Source organism: Miscanthus floridulus, chromosome 11 (assembly GCF_019320115.1).
Source record: "Miscanthus floridulus cultivar M001 chromosome 11, ASM1932011v1, whole genome shotgun sequence".
NCBI lineage: Eukaryota > Viridiplantae > Streptophyta > Magnoliopsida > Poales > Poaceae > Miscanthus > Miscanthus floridulus.
The window spans coordinates 58,680,552-58,702,826 of NC_089590.1; the positions used below are offsets into that span (position 1 = coordinate 58,680,552).

General features: G+C 39.4%; 1 protein-coding gene across 1 annotated transcript; it reads left to right on the plus strand.

Annotated features, from left to right (window-relative positions):
- Positions 1 to 284: 284 nt before the first annotated feature.
- Positions 285 to 14,865, plus strand: LOC136490862 (DNA-directed RNA polymerase III subunit 1). The gene is given in 28 exon segments (XM_066487057.1): positions 285 to 587; positions 685 to 814; positions 950 to 1,099; positions 1,189 to 1,345; positions 1,476 to 1,657; positions 1,933 to 2,045; positions 2,145 to 2,244; positions 2,801 to 3,001; positions 3,080 to 3,228; positions 3,302 to 3,443; positions 3,526 to 3,666; positions 3,773 to 3,961; positions 4,280 to 4,514; positions 4,658 to 4,751; positions 5,868 to 5,971; positions 5,974 to 6,101; positions 6,486 to 6,677; positions 7,110 to 7,208; positions 8,737 to 8,940; positions 9,014 to 9,289; positions 10,241 to 10,388; positions 11,304 to 11,455; positions 12,030 to 12,185; positions 12,282 to 12,398; positions 12,503 to 12,585; positions 13,586 to 13,790; positions 13,905 to 14,107; positions 14,294 to 14,865. Coding segments are annotated over 28 exon segments (4,176 nt in total). The 5' UTR covers positions 285 to 516; the 3' UTR covers positions 14,349 to 14,865.
- The last annotated feature ends 7,410 nt before the right edge of the window (positions 14,866 to 22,275 follow it).

Here is a 22,275-nt window from a genome sequence, read left to right on the forward strand (position 1 = left end):
GGACTAATTAGGCTTAAAAGATTCGTGGACCAATTATGCTTAAAAGATTCATCTCGAAATGTAGTCGTAATCTGTGCAATTAATTATTTTTTAAGTCTATATTTAATACTCTGTATATGTGTTCGAGGGGTAGGGTTTAAATTTTTGGGACAAGGCCCAAAAATAAAAATCTTGCACTGAGCATGATTCGAAGCCCGCTGCGAATGGTTCTAATACTGGCGCAACCAACCATTCCAACCATCGATCTTCTTTGCATAGCCCTAGAAAGTGTGTTTAATATACCTTATTCGTTTTACCATACCTATTTAAGTCCTCAGTAAGGTAAAAGTGATCTAGGTCTCCCGCGCCGCCGCCGCCGCCTCCGCTGCTGCCACCTCCGCTTTCTGTGCGGAGGACTCCTCGCCGGAGAATTGCCGGCGGCGGCTCGAGACGACACTTCGGTAATCGTCTACCGCCACCCGCCGCCCACTGCCCAGCAAACCTACTCTAATCCGCACAGCGTCTGCGCATCAAGTGATGGCGAAGCCGGAGGAGAAGCTGCGCTGCACGAAGGAGCCCTTCATCGAGGACGTCGGCACCCTGAGGATGTAAGCATGCGGCTCCCGTCCTGTTTAATGAATCATAATCCGGCGATTACACTTACTCTGCCGCTTCCCTGTTACGGTTTGTTGCTTTTGATTTCAGAAAGAGCATCAGGTTCAGCGTGCTCTCGGGCAGCGAGATTCGCAAGTCCGCGGAGGTGCAGGTCTGGAACAACCGGATCTATGGGCACGACATGAAGCCGGTGCCCAATGGATTGCTCGACCCGCGAATGGTAATGCCCCGCTCGGAATTGCTGTTTTCTCGTGTGTATTTTCATTGATGGTTTGAAGTTGGTAGTTCTAACATAGGCGTGCCTTTGTGGCATCATTCAAGTTGTTGCAACTTATTTGCCCGTGTCAAATTTCAGGGAATCCCGAATAAGAGAGAGAAATGCAGTACCTGCCATGGTGAATTTAGTGACTGTCCTGGTCATTTCGGCTACTTGAAGCTTGCGCTTCCAGTTTTTAATGTAGGCTTCTTTAACTGTATTCTGGACGTGCTGAAGTGCATCTGCAAGGTACTGCCATTAAGAAGTTTACATCATGGGTGTGCTGAACATTTGAACTCTGTCTTTATAATTATTCTTGTTCTCTCGTGCCTTTCCAGAGCTGTAGCAGAGTTCTTCTTATGGAGAAAGACCGCAGGGAGTTTCTGAAGAAGATGAGAAATCCCAGGGCAGATGCACTACAGAAAAGTGCTACAATGAAAAAAGTGAGGGACAAATGCAAACTATCCTGCTGCCCCCGCTGTGATTACAGAAATGGTTAGCTATCATATATTGTCCATAATAATTTTACCTTAGGAATGTCACTACTGAAACCTGGCTATTGTTTGTAAGTTAACATTTGCAAGAAATCTCTCTAACTCTTTCCTGTTTTTTGTTGTAAATACAGGTGTAGTTAAAAAAGGCAGAGCAGGCTTGATAGTGGTTCATGACTGTAGCAAGGTTTTGGACGGACATACAGAAGAACTGAAGAATGCATTGCAACACAAGAAAGAAAAGGTCTCCGCTAATTCAGTTCGTGTGTTAGACCCTGCAACTGTTCTCTCTCTATTCAGAAGAATGACTGACGAGGTTCGTGCCAATTTTCATCCTTCAAGAGTCTTACGTGAAGAGGGTACCTTAATGTATGGGATATAGTGTTATTTGATGTGTTCTGCTACCCTCTCTTTTAGTGCTCAATAATACTAGGAGTCTAGGACAGTCAAGTGATCTGGAGAAAACATTAAACCTATCTAACTAGTTGCCCCAAGCCACATTGGTTGCCTCACATTGGATGCTATTTTCCAATTTGAACTCATTGCAGTTTTGTTGACAAAATTTTACTCTTCCTTTTCATTTTTCTGCAGGATTGTGAATTACTAAACCTTGGTGATAGGCCAGAGAAACTTATTGTGACGGAGATTGCAGTGCCACCTGTTCCTATACGACCGTCTGTCGTTGTTGGTAATAGTAGAACAAGGTTTGCTTTTCAGTTTCTTAAGAGCTTCTGTGCTTATCCTCATTTTCGTTTGGTGATTCAGAATAACCTTGTGATCATGAGTTGCCTTGCTTATTGCAGCAATGAAGACAGCATCACGGTTATTTTGAAGAGCATTGTTAATACAAACTCCATCCTTAAGGAGACCCTCCATACTGGAGGTCCATTCACCAAGTGCTTTGTAAGATAACCTAGAGCTCCTCACTTGTCTGTTTTTACATGTTTCTGAAATTTTTCCATTAATCTGTTCTTTTCTTCATAAATGTGCTCTTTCATATTTTATTTTTTAGATTGTTTTTAGTTTTAGGAACTATTGTCTCTTGTGTTCCTTGTTATCCACAAGACCACAAACTATTTGAATTTTGGTTGCTTGTAAAGTGCTATTCCTCGAAATGAGTAGTACAGTATTGAAGTTATGACATTCATGATGTGCACATATGGGCTACTCAACATCGCAATCCAAAGTGTTATTAACTAGAAATCTGACATTCAAGTCTTCTAAATATATTAACGAGCTGAAATAATAAATTGGAAATTTGCACAAATATTGGACAGTAATCTTTAGATACTTCAAACTTCTGACTTATTTCTGGCTACATTAAACTTAGTTCATGACTCTGATCTTTAAAATGGTGGGGATCATATTTTCAGATGCTTCACTTTCAATCTGGATAGTTAATTCATCAGACTGTAACTTTTGTTGATGTCCTTAGCTAACTTTTCACTCACTCTTCTAGGATTGCTGGCAATATCTTCAACTTCAAGTTGTTGAATATGTGAATAGTGATGCCCCCTGTCTTCCTGACTCACAACATCGTGGCCTTGTTCAACGACTCAAAGGGAAGACTGGCCGATTTCGTGGTAATTTGTCTGGAAAACGTACTGAGTACACAGGAAGAACTGTCATATCTCCTGATCCAAATTTGAAAATAACAGAGGTACTCATTCATGTTCAATTGTTTCCTTATTTCCCACTTTCCAATTGTTTTTCATGTCACCATTTATTAACCCTTCAGGTGGCTGTTCCTGTGTTGATGGCTCGAGTCTTGACTTATCCTGAAAGGGTTTCAAACTATAACATTGAGAAGCTGCGACAATGTATACGAAATGGACCATTCAAATATCCAGGGGCTAATTTTGTTACACAACCTGATGGCATGAAGCAGTAAGTTCTAACTTGATGAAATTCTGAATTGTTATCCAGCCCAGCCTCTTCTATCATTCTTCTGCTTTTTCAGGAGCTTAAAGTATGGTGATAGAAGGATTACTGCTCGGGATTTAAAGTGTGGATGTATAGTTGAAAGGCATTTAGAAGATGGAGACGTTGTCCTCTTTAATAGACAGCCGAGTCTGCATAGAATGTCAATTATGTCTCATAGGGTATCAGTGTCTCCTTATTTCATTATACTATACTTCAAACATTTCCTCACCTTTGGATATTTGCTTTTGTACTTGAGCACAGGCAAGGATAATGCCATGGAGAACACTCAGATTTAATGAGTCTGTTTGCAACCCTTATAATGCTGATTTTGATGGAGATGAAATGAATTTGCATGTCCCTCAGACAGAGGAAGCTCGCACTGAAGCACTTATGCTCATGGGGGTAGCATTTGCTTTCCTTCTTTCTTAAGTTGAGCAATTTTATTTTATCTGCTAGCACCTTGCACAACTTTGATAGCTGCTATTTGTTATTGTTATTGCTTTTACAGGTTCAGAATAATTTATGTACTCCTAAGAATGGTGAGATACTAGTTGCTTCCACGCAAGACTTCTTGACCTCATCTTTCCTAGTTACAAGAAAAGATACTTTCTACGATCGATCTTCCTTTACTCTTTTGTGCTCATACCTTGGTGATGCAATGGAGAACATTGATTTGCCAACACCAGCCTTGATTAGAGTAAGTTTTTCATACTGAGTTTTTTGTATAGTGATATCTATAAAGTTATGCTAGGTCTGCTTCTAGTGATGCCTATAGTTAGAATAGTCCATAACTCGATATCATTTGAACATGATAAATCAGGTGCTTACTGATACCTTTCATAAATCAAATTTCAATGTTTGCATATAATAAGAAAACATAGCAAAAGGCATGGTTTGCTTATTTCCTAAATGAAATCTATGCACTTGCCTTTACTCTTTTCATTGGCATGCATCTTTGTACGCACTATCCTTCTTACTGAGATGCCCATATCTTGTGTTTATTCTACATTTGCAGCCTGTTGAACTTTGGACTGGTAAACAACTATTTAGTGTGTTAGTCCGACCTAATGCACACACAAGGGTGTTTCTGAATCTTGCTGTTCAAGAAAAAATTTATTCAAAAAAAAAGGGAAAAAAAGAGGGGGGAGAGGAAACTATGTGTGGAAGGGAAACAATGTGTCCCAATGATGGTTATGTCTACTTCCGAAACAGTGAACTGTTATCTGGACAAGTGGGGAAGGCCACTTTAGGTAATTATTTGAAAGAATGTGCAATTTTATCAGTTGTTACTAAAAAGTCTGTTCCCTGTTCCTACAGTTTATGGGCATTTGTTATTTACGTTTTACATGAAGATTTGGAAGCAATAAAAAAATGATGTGGCCTTTATCTCCAGGTAATGGGAATAAGGATGGCCTTTACTCTGTTCTTTTAAGAGATTATAATTCTCATGCTGCAGCAAGCTGTATGAATCGCTTGGCAAAATTTAGGTGAGACACATTCCATGCTCTGTGTAATCACATCATTCATGTTACTTTATGTGAAAGGTGATTTTTCTATGGATGAACTCCTACTCCACAAGTCCACATAATATTCTTGGGATTCCTTATATGCCACTGATGTCTCTTGGCATGTAGCACATAAGGAATGTACTATGTAAGGTTTCTTTATAGATGCATTAGGAGATAGAGAATACACAATACATCAGATAGCGTCTTTGTAGGAGCCGTCACCTACCTTGGAAATAGCTTTGTAAGTCTTAAACCTAGCAGCCTAATTAAGTGCCTCTTGGCTCCAACAACTTAGACGAAACACATTTCAGTTACTTTTTACGTTGGTCCAAGCGCCTGCATCCAAAGGATCCTTGGGTGCTTGTCCAATCGCTGAGCGCTTAGCCGCTTACTCTGGTGGTGACGCACCCAGCAAGTGCCTGCAATTGCATGCATTGGTTTCCTCTGTGGTGACTGGTGAGGGAAGCTATTAATTGACGGTAAGCGCCCACGCTTGTTAGGGGGTGTTTGGTTGAGCTTTTGGCTTTGGCTTTTGGCCCCAAAAGCCAAAAGCTCAACCAAAGAGGCTGCTTTTGGATGCTGCTTTTTCAGAAGCAGCTGTTTTTCCGTAGTTCATTTTTGAAAGCTGGTTTGACCCTGCTTTGGGCTTTTGACTTTCTGCTTTTCGAAATTGGTGGAATAAAAAGCTTTTCCATAGTTGTTTCAAGAGAGATAAAGATAGAAGATATATTTTATACTTGTTTAACCAAACAGCTTTTAGCTTTTCTACAACTCACAGCCACAGCAGCTTTCTCACAGCTCACAGCCCACAGCAGCTTTTGCCCACAGCCACAGCTCAACCAAACACCCCCTTAGTGCCCTAAGGAGCCAAGAAATTTCAGTGGGATGAAGGAACTCACACTCAATTTACATCGATACATTTTATCCCATTTTTCTATTCAAGAGAGCTAATAGGCTGCTTAGGCCAAGTTAGCTAACCCTACACTGTATAGGCCTCACTGCAAGTTACCTATAAACATCACATATATACCACAGTTTTTCGAAACTAGTGTATGGAAACTTTATTCTGATCTGAAGGTGCTTTCCCCTCTGCAGTGCAAGATTTATAGGGAACCATGGTTTTTCCATTGGTGTGGATGATGTCCAACCAGGAGAACATCTAAATCGGCAAAAGAAAAAGGAAATAGACGGAGGGTACAAAAATGCCATGATCTTATTTCTTTGTTTGCGAAAGGTGCGCTCGCATTGCATCCTGGTTGCAATGCAGCTCAAACGTTGGAGCATAACATCACTGGCGTGTTAAATGAAATCAGATCAATTGCTGGAAACGTAAGTTTGCACATAGTTTCATTATCTTGTTTATTTTTTTATAGTCAATTAGCATGTGAACATTCCTGATCTGATTGATCCTCTTTGCTCTGTTAGTTTTTTACAGTTAGGGAGAACATAATTGTCCTTCATAATCATAAGTGGTCTCATGCCCAAAATTTATCCTCATGTTGGATATTATTTTTAAAATGCATCTCTTTAGTGTTACATGGGTAAGTTTCCTTGTTGGGACGTTGTTATTGCGTTAGTTTGTAGCATTATAATTCAGTGAACAGGGTTGATGTAGTGATTTTGTCAAGGGACTAGTGACTACCTATGTGTCCACTCTGAATTTACTGTGTTTTTTGTGGACCGTTGAATTTCTTGTGATGAAATTTTTTTCAGGTGTGCATGGATACGCTTCACTGGAGGAACAGCCCATTGATCATGTCTCAGTGTGGTTCTAAAGGTTCTCCAATCAATATCAGTCAGATGGTTGCGTGTGTTGGTCAGCAATCAGTTGGAGGGCGTCGCGCCCCAGATGGTTTTATAAATAGAACTCTTCCTCACTTTCCTATAAATTCAAAGACCCCTGCAGTAAGTGACAAAAAGGAACATGACTTGCTAATATGTGCATAGGATATTTCTAGTTCTGTTTGAATAAACAAATTCTGCAAATTTGTTACCATCATTGGGCTGAATGACTGCAAATCGCACATCTTCTACAGTGCTTATCCAAAAGTGCAGATATAATAGTAGCTTTAGTTTTCGTTTCTCAATTCCCATGTACCACAACCATCAATTTTTTCTGAGTGATTGCATGATTGTTGGTTAGTTGAATCTAGTGATTTTACTGCAGTAGTTGATAGAGAAATTGGAACTTTTGGAACATTATGCTTTTTAAAATAATACCACCCTTGTCTATTTGTGACATCCATGAATCTGCCTTTTTACTTTAATTTCAAAATGAAGTAGACATTAAATTTAATAACACAAACATTCTGATAAGGTTTTGTCTTCCATTTGCAGGCTAAAGGTTTTGTTGCTAATTCATTCTATACTGGTTTGACTGCTACTGAGTTTTTCTTCCACACAATGGGTGGACGAGAAGGTCTTGTTGACACGGCGGTATGCCTAAATTTAAACATGTTTCTTTCCTGCATTTATTAAGTTTTTGTGCTCTCTAAGGATTACATCATAAATGATGGCACAGTTGTTCATATAGGCTTAAATATGACTTGCATGTGTTACTCAGTTGAATTAGTTCAAACAGACAATGGTGATATTATTCTAAAAATATGTAGTCAGTTTGTTTTCCTGGCCAAATTGTTTGTCACTATGGCTGGTACTCCCTCTGTTCCAAAGTGTAAATAGTGTATATAAAAGTGCATCAACATCTACATATCATATTAAATAGTGTATTTATTTGGTACTGTAGATGTTAATATATTTTTCTACAAACTTGGTCAAAGTTAGGGAAGTTTGACTTATGACAAAGCTAAAAACGACTGACATTTCTTGGAATGGAGGGAGTATATCTTTGAGAGAATTCCTTATTTGACACTGGGAAAATGAGTCGTTCCTTTCTTGGCCCTGAAATTTTCTTCGTTCTCTATTTGACACTCACTTCAACTTTCGTTCCTAATTTGACACTGCCGTCAAATCCGTTAGCTAACGGTGTTAACTGGCCGTTAAAAAGACGTTTTTGCCCCTAGAAAAAAAAGCGGCGAAGCAAATTTGAGAGGAAAAAAAATCTACGCCTTTTTTTGTAGCTGGGCGCATGCATCAGAGGCGGGCGCAAATTTTTTTTCCTCTCAAATTTGCTTCGCCGCTTTTTTTTCTAGGGGCAAAAACGTCTTTTTAACGGCCAGTTAACACCGTTAGCTAACGGATTTGACGGCAGTGTCAAATTAGGAACGAAAGTTGAAGTGAGTGTCAAATAGGGAACGAAGAAAATTTCAGGGCCAAGAAAGGAACGACTCATTTTCCCAGTGTCAAATAAGGAATTCTCCCTATATCTTTTGTTTTCTCACGTGAGCCCATACCTTTCTTTTTTATCGATTGCTAATTTCAGCCTTCCTCCCCAATCTGATTATAGGCCTGGTGTATATACAAACTCTCTTATGATCTAATTCAGAGCATTATTAAATACCACAATTCGGTATAATTTAGCAGTTCTAATTATTCAATCGTAACGGCTCCATCTAATAATCTTGATCCTAATAACTGTTGAAGACTCACATTGAAGGGAAAGAGTAACCCCAGTTTTCTCTGAAGCCGAGATACAGTTGGATAGATCATTTGTTCCCTGACACCTGGCATACAACAGAACTTGTGTTCTAACTTCTAAGAATCGCTGCAAGATAATGCAACATTCAACCTAAGAGATTGACAACCATGTATTAATTACTATGGAACAGCAATATATTAAGTTAACAACTACACAGTGGCTATTACAGAGCAATATTATATCTTCAAGTAGAAGCTAAAGATAATCCCATTGATCACACCAGTGTAATACTGTTATGACATAATCATCTGCACTTGACCTTGTATCCTCAGAACAGTGTTGGCAGCTATTTCCTGTGCATTCTCATTCATAGTGGGGCCCCGATACCTGTTGTTTCCTTTGTTTTGATCTTTTTTTTAATAATAGGTCAAAACAGCAGAAACTGGATATATGTCCCGCAGATTGATGAAGGGCTTGGAAGATCTCTCGGTTTTCTATGATCAGACAGTTCGAAATGCTAGCGGTGGTATAGTTCAATTTTTGTATGGAGATGATGGCATGGATCCTGCAAAGATGGAAGGAAAAGATGGCATGCCCTTAAATTTGGATCAATTGTTTATGAAAGTCATGGTTAGTTTAATGTACAGAATACTTTGTTAGATGGTCATGGAAATGCGCTCTGATCATTTAACTTTCATTATAGGCCACATGTCCTCAAAGGGGATCAGATACATTATCTCCAGAGGCTATCAAACAGATGTTAGAGGATAAGCTCTTGCAGCATGACACCTCATCTGATGGTGGCTGTAGCGAAGAGTTCAAGAAAAACTTAACTGAATTTCTTGATAAACGTATAGAATTAATGAAATGCACAAGAAGGGCACTCCATCTACATGAGGATCATGTAGAAAAGAAAGATTCTTGCGTAGAAGAATCTGTTGCTGCTATTATATCTGGTATATCTGCAAAACAACTTCAGGTGCTTGTTTATAATCTTTTTTAATCCTTCTTATTACCAAAGTCATTGCCACTTTGTCAAAGAGCTAAACTTTTGTCTAGATTAAATCAGACTTTTGCCATTTTCCAATTGGCTTTCATGCAGTGTTTATTTATTTATTTTTGCAGCAAATATGCCATAGGGTAATACCAATATCGTAATCTACAGAAACTATGGATTTGTGAACTTCTCTGGCATCAAGGGATAGCCTAAATGTATAAGATGCATTCTTTGTTAGTTATTGGGCTGTTTGGTTCGATTTATAACACAAAAAAATTCATGACGTGGACTTGCTGTGAACCTTGGTGAAGATAACCGTGCTAAATATGGCTAGATAGCATGACATGGGGGGAATTAGAGCATCAGGGGGTGGGCGGGATACAGGCTGTGAACCTTTATAGAGTGACTTCCTAAGGAACACATGGTATTTTTGTGTAAATCCCATGTACCACGATTCTTCTGTGGCCTGTTCTTCCTAACCCTATGGTTTTCTGTGTAAATCCAACATTTACAATTTATATTCTTGCAAGTGTATTGTGACTTTATGAGTAACTCTTCCCTGCTGTTCCTGATATTTTTTTCTTGCCACACTGTTATGTTTTTATTATTATGTTAAAGCAATATCAGTCTAGCATACATTGGTCATAAATAAATAACAACCTCTTCCTATGTAAGCATTTTGTACCCTGATATAATCAACCAACCACTAACCTGATATCATTGACTAACAACTTTCCTATGCTTTGTCTTCATCTCTAGTTTTCTGAGGACTTGAGGCAAAAAAAAAAAAAGAAGTTTGTTTGGTGATCCAGTTACATAGGCTAAGCTGTAGTTTTAACTTTTAAGTCTTCTCAAACGATTGTTTTGTCAGTTTGTGCATTTTGTTCTTGTATCCTTGTATCAGATGATTTATTTCCTTTTTTTCTGGCTCAGGTTTTCTTGGACACTTGCTTATCTCGTTATCAGTCAAAGAAGATTGAAGCAGGAGCATCTATTGGAGCAATTGGAGCTCAAAGTATTGGAGAGCCAGGGACTCAGATGACACTGAAAACATTTCATTTTGCAGGAGTAGCTAGCATGAGTATCCTTTTTACCGCTGCTTCAGGAAAATATTACTGATTTCTGTGGCGTTTAAACTTGCTGAATTAAGATGCTTCATTTTATTTTTCAGTTTTTATTTCTACTTCAGATAAGCGCATCTGTGAGTTAATATCTCTGGAAGATACTCCATTCATTCCAAATTATAAGACGTTTTGGCTTTTCTGGATACATTGTTTTTACTATACATCTAGACATACTATATCTCTAAGTGCGTAGCAAAGGCTATGTATCTAGAAAAGCTAAAACATCTTATAATTTGGAATGAAGGGAGTACTATCGAACTTTCAGGATTTTTTTCAAAGAACCTTTATTCCTCAATAAATCTAACTTACTTTATTAAATGCATTATTTGACATAGAAAGTCCAGAAACAGAGCCGAGCCCACTACATTAATGCCTTTCACTATAAGACATAATCTGCTGCTCCCCAAATCTCTCTTTTGTTTGATTGCCGCAGATTAGGATTAGAAATTGGTCAGCTCTGCTGTCCACTCGCTGGTGCTGTGGCAAGAATGGCAATAGGCCATCTAGTACAAGATTGTACAAGGGCTGTAACAAGAATGGCAATAGGCCATCTAGTACAAGATTGTACAAGTAGTGGGCTGATATCAGCCATGTCCTAGAGGACATAGGAGTAGTTTGTACCTTGTACCTTATATGGTACTTGTAGTTTGTACATATACTACACCCAAAGGCAATGCAAGTTAGTTCAGCCATTCACATTTTCAGAAGCAGCCGAGCTGCTGTTGGTGTTGTGTGTGTGTGCTGTTCTCACCTCTTCTTCAACCTTCAGCCGAGTGAGTGTGTGTGTGATTGTGTGGGTAAGCTAGCTGCTTACCTGTGCAGGGAAATCGAGAGCCAACATTCACAACTTGTTTCCTTAACCATAAAAAAAGATGTTACTCTTGGTGTTCCTCGAATCAAGGAAATTATCAATGCTGCTAAAAAGATAAGCACGCCTATTATCACCGCTCAGCTTTTGTCAAGGAAAGATGTGCTTTCTGCGCGTATTGTGAAAGGATCTATGGAGAAAGCAGTGCTCGGCGAGGTGAACTATCACTTGATATGTTTTGTTACAGATCATTTTTATATACACTTCAAAGAAACCAATTGATTTTCCATCTTTCCTCCTATTTATCATTATTTTAGTGTTAACACTTGCACAGAGTGGTTGCATATTCTACCAGGCATGGAAGTCACATGCACAACTAGAGCTGAGAAAGTTTCCTTATTCTCTGTTACCTTACTGTATTCTATGGAGGCTGAATGTTGGTAGCTCGTTTTATGCAATACAAAAATAGCATGTATACGAACTGTACTTCACATCTACAAGTTCCATGATAAGGGTACCAATGTACTAGTTCTGCAGCTACTTTTCTAATTCTTTTTTTGTGAGATTGAGTCCACTCTTTTAGATTTATAGTACAATATGTTGGCTTAGGTGGAAAATTTTCAGTGGCTTGTATTGGATTTTGGTTGTGGATCTCTCCGTTATAGAAAAGCATGGAACCCCCATGAATGAACAATAATGCCTGTGCATACTTCATACCTAGTGTAATATTTTGCCCTGCCACATCTTGATTGTTTTGGTGCTGACTTTTGGATTGATGTGTGTTGATTAGGTTGCAGCAGCCATACAGATTGTCCTGAAATCAAGTCAGCCAAACTTGGTTGTCAAACTTGATATGCAACTTATAGAAACTCTCCACATGGGAATATCTGCTGATTCTGTGCAGCTGTCAATTTTGAATCATCCAAAGATTAAGTTAAAATCTGAGGTATAAACAAAGTTCCAAGTTTGATACATCAGGTGAAAATTTTATCTTTTTTGGTTAACTGTGGATGATATTTACAGTAAAATGATTTTTTTGCAGCATGTCCGTGTCATTGATAGAGCCAAGTTGAGAATATATCCAGCTGGAACTGATAAGCGCAAACTTCAGCTTGAACTGCATAACCTCAAATCCATCCTTCCAAAAGTGATTGTGAAGGTGAACTAGATATCCATTGTTAAATTTCCTGCCATTTTTTGTTTGTAAAAAATACTTATAATACCATGATGCCAGTGCTGACGTTTCTAGAAATATAAATTCAGGGCATTCCAACTGTTGAAAGGGTTGTTATTGATGAAGTTAAAGTCAACAACGAGACAGAAAGATACCAATTGTTGGTTGAAGGGTAAGCTTTCCTACTCCCTCCGATAAAAACTAATTGTCACATTTGACCAGTAATTTTTTTTATAGAATATATTCTTAAAATCTTTGAAGTCTATGATATTTTGCCTATGATATTTTGCAAGTATTTTCCAGTACAATTATACACATTTAACTTGCATGCTTTCAAACTAAATATTTTAACCTGCATGTTTTCAAACTAAATAATGTAAAAGTTATTGATGTTTATAGTTTTTAAGGCTTGACTAAATCTTGTCCTGAACAACATGTTTTTATGACCGTAGTTAGCGTTTCTTTATTGATTTAGTAGCATTAACCTTTTACTTTCTCACTTTGGTAACCTTCAGTTGCACGTTTAAAACTAGTTTGAAGGAAACAACTACAATTGTGTCCTATTCAATAACAATGTTGAAGAGACAGCTTTCCACCTGTTCTTTAGCTGCTCTTTCAGTCAGGCTTGCTGGAGATTCCTGGGTATTCATTGGAACCTCACAAGTGATTTCTTCCAAATGATGATGCAAGCAAAGCAACAGCTTCGAAACCCCTTCTTCATGGAGATCTTCATCGTTGCCTCGTGGCATATTTGGAAGCAGAGAAATAACTTCATCTTCGACAGAGGACCCTTTATCTCTTGGAAAACCTCCTTTTATGAGGAAGCCAAACTTCATGCTTTTAGACTTTGTGATGAAAAACGACGCACTTTTCTTCTCTGTTTAGACTCCCTCTCCTAGTTCTTTATGCTTCTGTGGAGTGCAGTTTCTCCTGCCCTCCTGCTGACTGTGTGGTTTAGTTCTTTTAGCCTCTCTTTGTACAGTTTTTCCTTTTTCTAAAAGTAATAAAAAAAATTCTTATAGCGGGGGCCTCCCCTGCTGTATTTTCGCGTTAAAAAAAACTAGTTTGAGGGTAGTAAGAATGGCAAGATCAAAGCTGTTTCGCCTTAGCATGTGGCTTATGCAGTATTGTCTGACATGATGTACACTAATCAAAGAAATGTGTAATTACAGAACAAACCTCCTGGCAGTCATGGGTACCCCAGGAGTTGATGCTAGGAAGACGAAAAGTAATCACATCATGGAAACGAACAAAACGCTGGGAATTGAAGCTGCTAGGAGATCTATTATTGATGAAATTCAGTACACAATGAAAAGTCATGGCATGAACATTGATCGGAGACATATGATGCTCTTAGCAGATTTAATGACATACAAGGTATCACGATCTGGCCTTCTCTGGAAAATGAATAATGTTTTTCCTACCCTCCATGCACTTTATTACATGCTTCAAGACCTATGCCCATTTTACTTTTGTGAATTCTCTGAGCAGGGTGAAATTCTCGGCATTACTAGATACGGCATTGCAAAGATGAAAAGCAGTGTGCTGATGCTGGCTTCATTTGAGAAAACCTCAGAACATCTATTCAATGCCTCATACAGTGGTCGTGAGGATCAGATAGAGGGAGTTAGTGAATGCATTATCATGGGCATTCCCATGCAGCTCGGTACCGGTATTCTCAAAGTCAGGCAAAGGTACTTACACTTTTTTTATGCTCTTAAACTGTGGTACGATGCAACACACTTTGCACTGAACTTGCCATCCAGCTTGTTGAAAAGTTTGCAATTACGTGTTCTAGATTTTTTTTCCGAGGGTACCTGTGTTTCTTAACAAACCGCATGATATTGTTGATGAGGTGCCAGTGCCATTTCCCTTTGCAGGCTCGACCATCATGTGCCTGAATTCAAGTACCAGCCAGACCCGATACTGTCGTGATACATACATGTGGAGTGAAGCTGGAACTCTGTACATATATATGGCTGGATCATATCATTATACATGCATAGGGCATAGCCTAGCGTAGGGCAACCGTGGCGGCAGTCATTTTCAGGCGAACATCTAGCTAGTGCCATTCCATCTCAATGAGGCAGACTCCGGGCCAACAGCGCCCTCTTCGGCTGCATCGGCAGATGCGCAGAGTTAATTGTGGCAAGCATGACACTACGAGTCAACGCTAGGGCTGGCACCGCCTGCTACATCTACTATAGTACATGATTGTCCTAAATATCTCTGCAGGCTAATAAAGCCTGGGAAGAATCGTTGTTTTTCCTTGTGTTGAACTGTGGACGTTAGCACACTTCAAAAAGTAGACGTTAGCGAGGCGTGGTCATAAAAAGAATGCACGTCTTGTATTTTAAGAAGTTTTGATTTTTCTAAATACATAGCGTTTGCTATGCATTTAGATATTAACTGGCTAGATGCATAGATAAAGCAATGTGTCTAGAAGAACCAAAATATCTTCCAATAAAAAAAACCAAAATATTTTATAATTTGGAATAGATGGAGTAATACTTATGATATGATTTTCATACTGTTTCACAAAAAAGATATGGTTTTCATACTAAATAGGTACAAATTTTGATACTATCTGTTTATAACTCTAGTCAAATTTAAAAGAGTTTGACTTTAAAAACAAAATGTGCATTTTTTTAAAGGGAGGGTACTGGGTACACATCCTTTTCCTGTGGTTGGCGTTTACGCTTGACCCCAATTACGGTGCTTGTAGAGTTGTACTGCTCAGTTTTCCAGTAACATAGGTCAATAGGTCATTAGAGGTGTTCGTTCCCACGCTTATGTTCAAGAGAACAGTGCAACCACACAAATCGTGCATCTAGAAGGTTGGTGGCTTTTGTTGTACTTGCTCCACCAGCCGTGTGATTATATAGAAAAGAAAAGACAAGCCTTGTCCTCACCTACTCCTCGCTGCCCCCGTCGTCAAGATCCTCCATTCGTCCTCTCGACCGCGACCGCCGACTTCGTCCTCCCTTGCTTGGTTGACAAGGGACCGTTGCCATGCGTCAATGCGTGCGTGAAACTGGAGCGAAGCAACAAAGCAACGCATATGAAGCTGCGGACGCTCAGATCAGACGCTCCTCCCATATCACCCTATCGTTTGTCGAAAGTCGTTGGGTGCATCTGGCTTGCTTTTGTTTGTTCGTTCAGAGACGTCGTCGGCAGGCTTGGGGGTCTCGAGAGCGACTCGGGAACAATCCTCAATCCTGACATGATCCGGGAAAAGATGAGGAGAAAATGAGGGAAATTATGCGCATTTTGATGCGTCTTTTCCTTCGGTTGCTGTCAGCCGTTGAATTTTTGGAACGTTGTATAAGCTGGAAAAGCTTGCCTATCTAAGGTGGTGTTTGGTTGTCTCTCCTAAATTTTAGTCGTTGTCTCGTCGAATATTTAGACACATGCATGAAATATTAAATATAGACTAATTACGAAACTAATTATATAGTTTGCGACTAATTTACGAGACGAATCTTTTAAACCTAATTAGTTCATGATTTGACAACGTGGTGCTACAGTAAACATGTGCTAATGACAGATTAATTAGGCTTAAAAAATTCATCTCGTGGAGTACTGACGGATTATGTAATTTATTTTTTTATTAGTATCCGAACACCCTATACAATATCCTCCCAACATACCTTCTAAATTTTAGTCACCGGATCCGAACATCACCTGACACGTGTTCGTAGAACGGCACGTACTAGGTTGAACGTACTGTGAGCGTACGTCTCGGTTGTTTGACTCGGTGGTGTTGCTTGTGCGTCGAAGCAGAACGCTCACTTTGACATCTAAAAAAAAAGTACGCTCAATTTTTTTGACCAAATAAACGTTTGAAGAGGAATTCTGGCTGTGGATCGGGTGGATTCCTCTTTTCTATAAGTGAAACGTGAAGGGCGTAGTGCATTATTTTTTTTCGAATTGCCCACGGGTGGAAGACAGAACAACAAAATCAATACGCGTCGCGTCCGCAGTCCGCTCCAGACAAGCTGGAACAGTACAGCTGGTGCACGTACTCGATGGCACTGATCTTCTTATTTTTGGCGGATCACTGATCTTCGGTACGTTCATTTGACCTATAAATTGTATTTTTTTTGATCAACGGACAGCCAACAATACTGTTAGTTATGGCTTATCAGCCAAGCTAATAGGCTGCTTACTTGTTAATCTTGGTCCTCGTGCGTGCGCATCGCGTACGGGCGTACGCGCGTGATTGCTGGCTTTGTTTACGTTTGCACGCGCGGTTCCCCTGCTGTGTTCTTTGGTCCACGGATGGATGGTAGGAGTACATAGAAAAATTAACATGCAGAAGCAGGCGACCAGGTCCGGATGCAGAGGCCAGTTCTAGCTTATACTGTACTAGTTAGCTCATGGCACAACCTGTCTTGGTTGCTTCGGTGGCTAAACTAAACTAGTAATAAATTACTCTCGGTCGTGCGCTCTTAATCAATTTCTTTTCACTAACCTATACGTATGTCTGTCTGTACTGATCAGACAACCGCAGCTTTTTTGTGTTTGCAGCGGACTAGCACCGGCTCGTAGGCAGTAGCAGTTGGTACTAGCATTGGGTATTATTTTGACATTAGACGAACTCTTGATCGATCGCTTCTTAATTACGCCCCATTATTTTGACATTAGCCAAAAGTTCTCTCACGCCCGCATTATTTAAATTAGAGAAGGATGCCGAGAGGACGGACGTGTTGAGAACGGCAGTGCAAAGTCAACAAAACGAGAGCGCTCAGGATCAGAGATCGTCGTTGGATCGGACTATGCCTACCAGCCATTGTTGAATATCTTCAAATCTGGGAAACGCTGCAGAGCGTCGTGCTAACCGACCAGCCAGGCAAGACGGTGTGGCATTGGACACTCAATGCCACCTACACAGCAAAATCAGCATGCACCATGCTGCACGGGAGCTGCTAACGTCCGGGCGGCCAGACGATACCTCGCACCAATAATTTTTTCCTGCCTAGCAACACGTTCGCAGCTGCGCACGGTCATATTAGGCCCACCCTGTGTCACATGGCTGGTTCGCTGGTTGGTTTCAGCCAGTCCTAACCCGTCAGCCAACAGTGTTTTTCTCTCACAATAAACCAGCACCAGCCAGTCCAGAAACCAACCAGCGAACAGGCCGACTATCACGACCCACAAAGCACCCACCCCACGCTGCATGCAGGAAAATCCAAAATAACTGACATCAACATTTTTTAAGTAAAAAAAGCCGTAGCTGCTCAACCGAGTGTTTAAATCCAAATCCGATTGCACCATCGTATTTCTTGCAATAAACTCTTCAAAACAAAAGCTCATATGAATACATTTAGATAAAATTTTATGTGCAAAGGAAAAATAAAAAAAGCAAACATGACAATAAAAGAAATGAAATAGAATATTAAAAAATACATCGTAGGACATCACATTTATATCATGTGAACATCACCAAAAACATCATAGAAATCACATGTATACTACATAAACATCACAAAATACATCATAAAACATCATTGTATAATACGTGTGCATCACATGTATACTATGCGAACATCACAAAAAATCATAAAACATCACATGTATAACACATGAATATCACAAAAAACATAGAACATCACATGTATGCTACATGAACATCACAAAAAACATCATAGAATATGACATTTTATACCACGTGAACATCGCAAAAAACGTCATAGAACATAACATCTATACTATATGAACATAGTATCTCATGGAATATAGAAAATAAAGAATTTAACATGACAAAATAATTAAGTAAGGTAAAAAAGCAAAAAAAATCTATAGAAAGCATAAAGACAAAAGAGAAAAAGAAATAAATAAAATAAATAATAAATATAAAAATAAAACAAAACAAAACAAAACAAACATAATCATAAATTATATTAAAAGTAAAATAAATAAAATAAATAAAAATATAAGAAATGAAAAGAATAATGAAAAATCACATGAAACGAAAAAATAAACAAAAATAAAAATTGAAGAAAGGAAATTAAAAATAATAAGGAAAGAAAATAAAAAAAGAAAGGAAAAAAAAAAGAAAAAAGGAATAAAAATGAAAAATGAAAAGAATAATAAAAAATCACATAAAACAAAAAAGAAATATAAATAAAAAATGAAGCACGAAAAGAGTAAAGAAAAAGAAAATAAAAGAAACGAGAAGAATAAGAACAAAATAAAAATAAAAGAGAAACGTACGTACCTTGGTAGCTGTCGCTTCTATCGATTCGCTGATTCCCGCGCGTTGTTCGGCGGGGATCGGGTCCGAACGTTCGGATCCGATGATTCCCGATGCTGCACTCAAGGATCGTGCTCCAGATATTGTTTCACTTTTGTCTCTCTCTTTTTTCTCTATTTTTAGGCTATCGTTGTTTTTTGGATTCTTTGACTTTTTTTATTTTTTTGATATTTTTTCTTCACTTAGGTGCACAAAAGAAGTAACCACAGAAAATATGAGCTTAAACAAGTGAAAGACGTGGCCTGTGGAAAATTCAGAAAACATGCTCAAACTTGACAAAAAGCTTGTGACCACGAAAAGAGGATCTAGTGACCAGTTTTTGACCAAAATTAAATTTTCCAAACCCAACAAAGCGAGGATGGACGGATCCAAAAAATTTTCTCTGATCAATTTTGATATATGAAACGTCGAAATTCGAGTTCGTATGCGAAAACTAGACCAGTTTTAAGAACTGACTCCGAATTATAGTTCAAAACGGCAATAATACGCGCAAAAGTTGTTGCAGTGGCTATGGATAGATGCAAACAGTGAAGGCAAGTGTAACAAATTAGATGACATAGACTAGGGTTTGATGGATACAAAGGAAACACAACAAGACTTGAAGGTGTTCACGAATTATGATGAAAAACAAAAGGAAAAACACAAACTGAACTAAAAATGATCTAAAACCAGCAACCAGAACCTGTCCTAGGACACAAACTCAACAACGCTAAACAGAGACGAAATTGCACGGCACAACGAGGCTATAGGAAAGAGAATATGTGGCGGTGTATATTTTTTGGCTTTTTGTAGACTATAGGTAATGCAAAACAGTAACAATCTAAAGGAAAAAAACAAAGTTATACCTGATGGACAACAAGGTCTCTGATACCACTTAATGGGAACAGAGATCCCGATCTTCCATCAGGTAGAGGTAACTATCATTGTGGCAGACAATGACACACCGATTCGACTTCAAATCAAAAGATCGAACCCTATAATCTTAGCACCACAACTCCTTTGGTTATCAACCGAGACACGAATCCGATTGACCTCACCAAGAAGGCTAATACCTGCCTACGCAACGAAGAACACAAGCAAGAACACAAAAAAACAACCAAATTATAGATGAATAATTAATCTTACGATATTGGGGGTCTCACAAACCAATGAACGGCGAAACTGTTCTTGACAGATTAATCTAAGCAAAACCCAAAACCTAATAATGGCAGCGGCGTATGATTATAAAGGTCTTAGTGTCATCGTCTACCTTGGACGCGCCCCCTAATGGGCCCAAACACGATACACGGTCCAACGGACCAAAAGATGGTGTCGTAGCACCCTGATAGATTCTGGATATTGACTTGTTTCGATGATTTCCGTTGATTCTGAAGGGCTTTTGATGTGAAACTACTTGGATTGGCTTCCTTATCAAATTAGCTTTCCAACCATATAAGGATCGTCGAAAATGGAGTCCGTATGAATTCTAGGTGACTAATTTAAGGTAGACTAGTCCTAGAAGCCGAGGCAGACTCGAACTTGAGTTGCTTTGGGCCTTTACCTCGGGGACTCGAACCGAATTAGCCTCAGGCCTCCTTCTTGACTTGGACACCCTTGCTGGCCTCCTACCCCTCCATACCATGCGCCAAACATGGTCATATGCATGTGTGTCATGTCCTCATCAGATGTGACATCAAGCGGAAAGATGGTGTATTAGCAACCGAGTATAGGAGATGGAGATGGTCGAATCATGTCCAAAAGATGGAGGAATACTAACGTAGTATAATACAAGTTACCCGGGCAAGCCCCGATGCATAACCCCTATTTTTCGAGCACTTATTATTCTGTTGTTTGTGCATTAAGTTGCGGGAGTTGCTTGAAACCCACCTACATAAATGTTCTATCCTATGTGTCCTACTAGTATGTCAGGAATCGTGTAGTATGCCATGCTATAGGACCTACGGTAGAAGTCGGGTGATGGACTATCACTCGCAAGAGATAGGTCATGGCTATTCTGCTACTACTATCACATGGACTTGAGGTGCTAGATAATAATTAGAGACCGGGTGGGACTATGGACTTTGGTTTGGATGTGGTTAGTTATAGCAATAGAGCGAGGCTCTGGTTGCATTAGTCCCGCCTATGTCGATTAAGGACCGTACTGTTGGTAGCGTTGTGGCAAGTTTGAAGGTACCAAACACATAATAGGGGCCTGAGTTATAGTTGACCGTGAAGCTAAGTACGGTCATACAACTAAGGTGCGCAAAATGTTCACCGAAGTGTTTCTCTGGCCATTCTAGTGGCTGTTTTTGTGACGGGGAATGTCCATGGTAAAACTTATGAGGGGGAAACTCATCACCGGTTCATGGGGTGGGCCAGGTGGTCAGATCATTTTGGGCCTTGGTTGTACGATGGGAATGATAGCCTTGTACTTGCTCCTTCGAGAAGTACGGGCGTGTGTTTGGGATTGCCCCGCTGGATGTACATCAATTGCAATCGTCGCCCTCCTCGGATATGACTACCACTTGTCGTATCACTGCCATCGTAGTTAATGCAACTGGAACCTAGAGATAATGATATGGTTATTGCTGGATCATGAAATATGCTTTGGTTGGTTACCACATGCTTCAAAGTAGTTCAGGCGCTTATCTAGAATGGCTAAGTAATAAACTTGATGTGACTGCTAAAACTTTGAATATAAGAATGCACTATTAGTAACGCTTCTCTGCAAAACAACTAAATAGCCAGCCAAATAGCCCCCACATATCCTTGAGAGTTAGGATACTATTCCCACCTAGTCGGGTAAGTCTTGCGGAGTACATCGTGTACTTAGGATTTTATTCCCCCCTATTGCAGGTAATAGGTGGCTGCTAGAGCTAAATGTTGTGTGTGGATACCGCCTAGTGGGCTCAATGAGGCTTGCTTTGTCGTCACTATTGTAGAAGTTTTACTCTTCCATCTCTACTTCTGCTTCAATATTCAAAATTATTAACTTCCGCTGCTTTTATGAAATCTATTTTAACTCTGATTTTATGTAATGTTGTGATGTATGAAATGGTTAATAAATGACGTAAGCTTTATTCACTTGTTTATGGTCCTAATGAATATGTGGATTTTTGAGTCCTCCCGTGGGGTGTACTCAACAGACTACCGGGTAAATGCCGATAATACCTAGCAAGACCAAGGAACTAACGAATCTGATGCACTGACTTTGGAGATTTCCAATTTAACACATGCTGCACCTTGCTAGGATCCACAAAGATGCCTTTAGGTGTCATGACATGTCCTAAAAACTACACTCGATCCAACCAAAACTCACACTTGCTGAATTTGGCATACAACTTGTGTTCCCTTAACTGAGTCAGTACTATCCGAAGATGTTGTGCATGCTCTTCATTGTTCTTGAAGTATATCAAAATATCATCAATGAACACTACTACAAACTTGTACAACTCCAGCATAAAGACTGAGTTCATGAGGTACATGAAGAATGCAGGAACATTGGTGAGGCCAAAAGACATGACTAGGTATTCATAGAGCCCATACCTAGTGGAGAAAGCTATCTTTGGTATATCTTATTGATGGATCTTAATTTGGTGATACCCAGAACAAAGATCAATCTTTGAA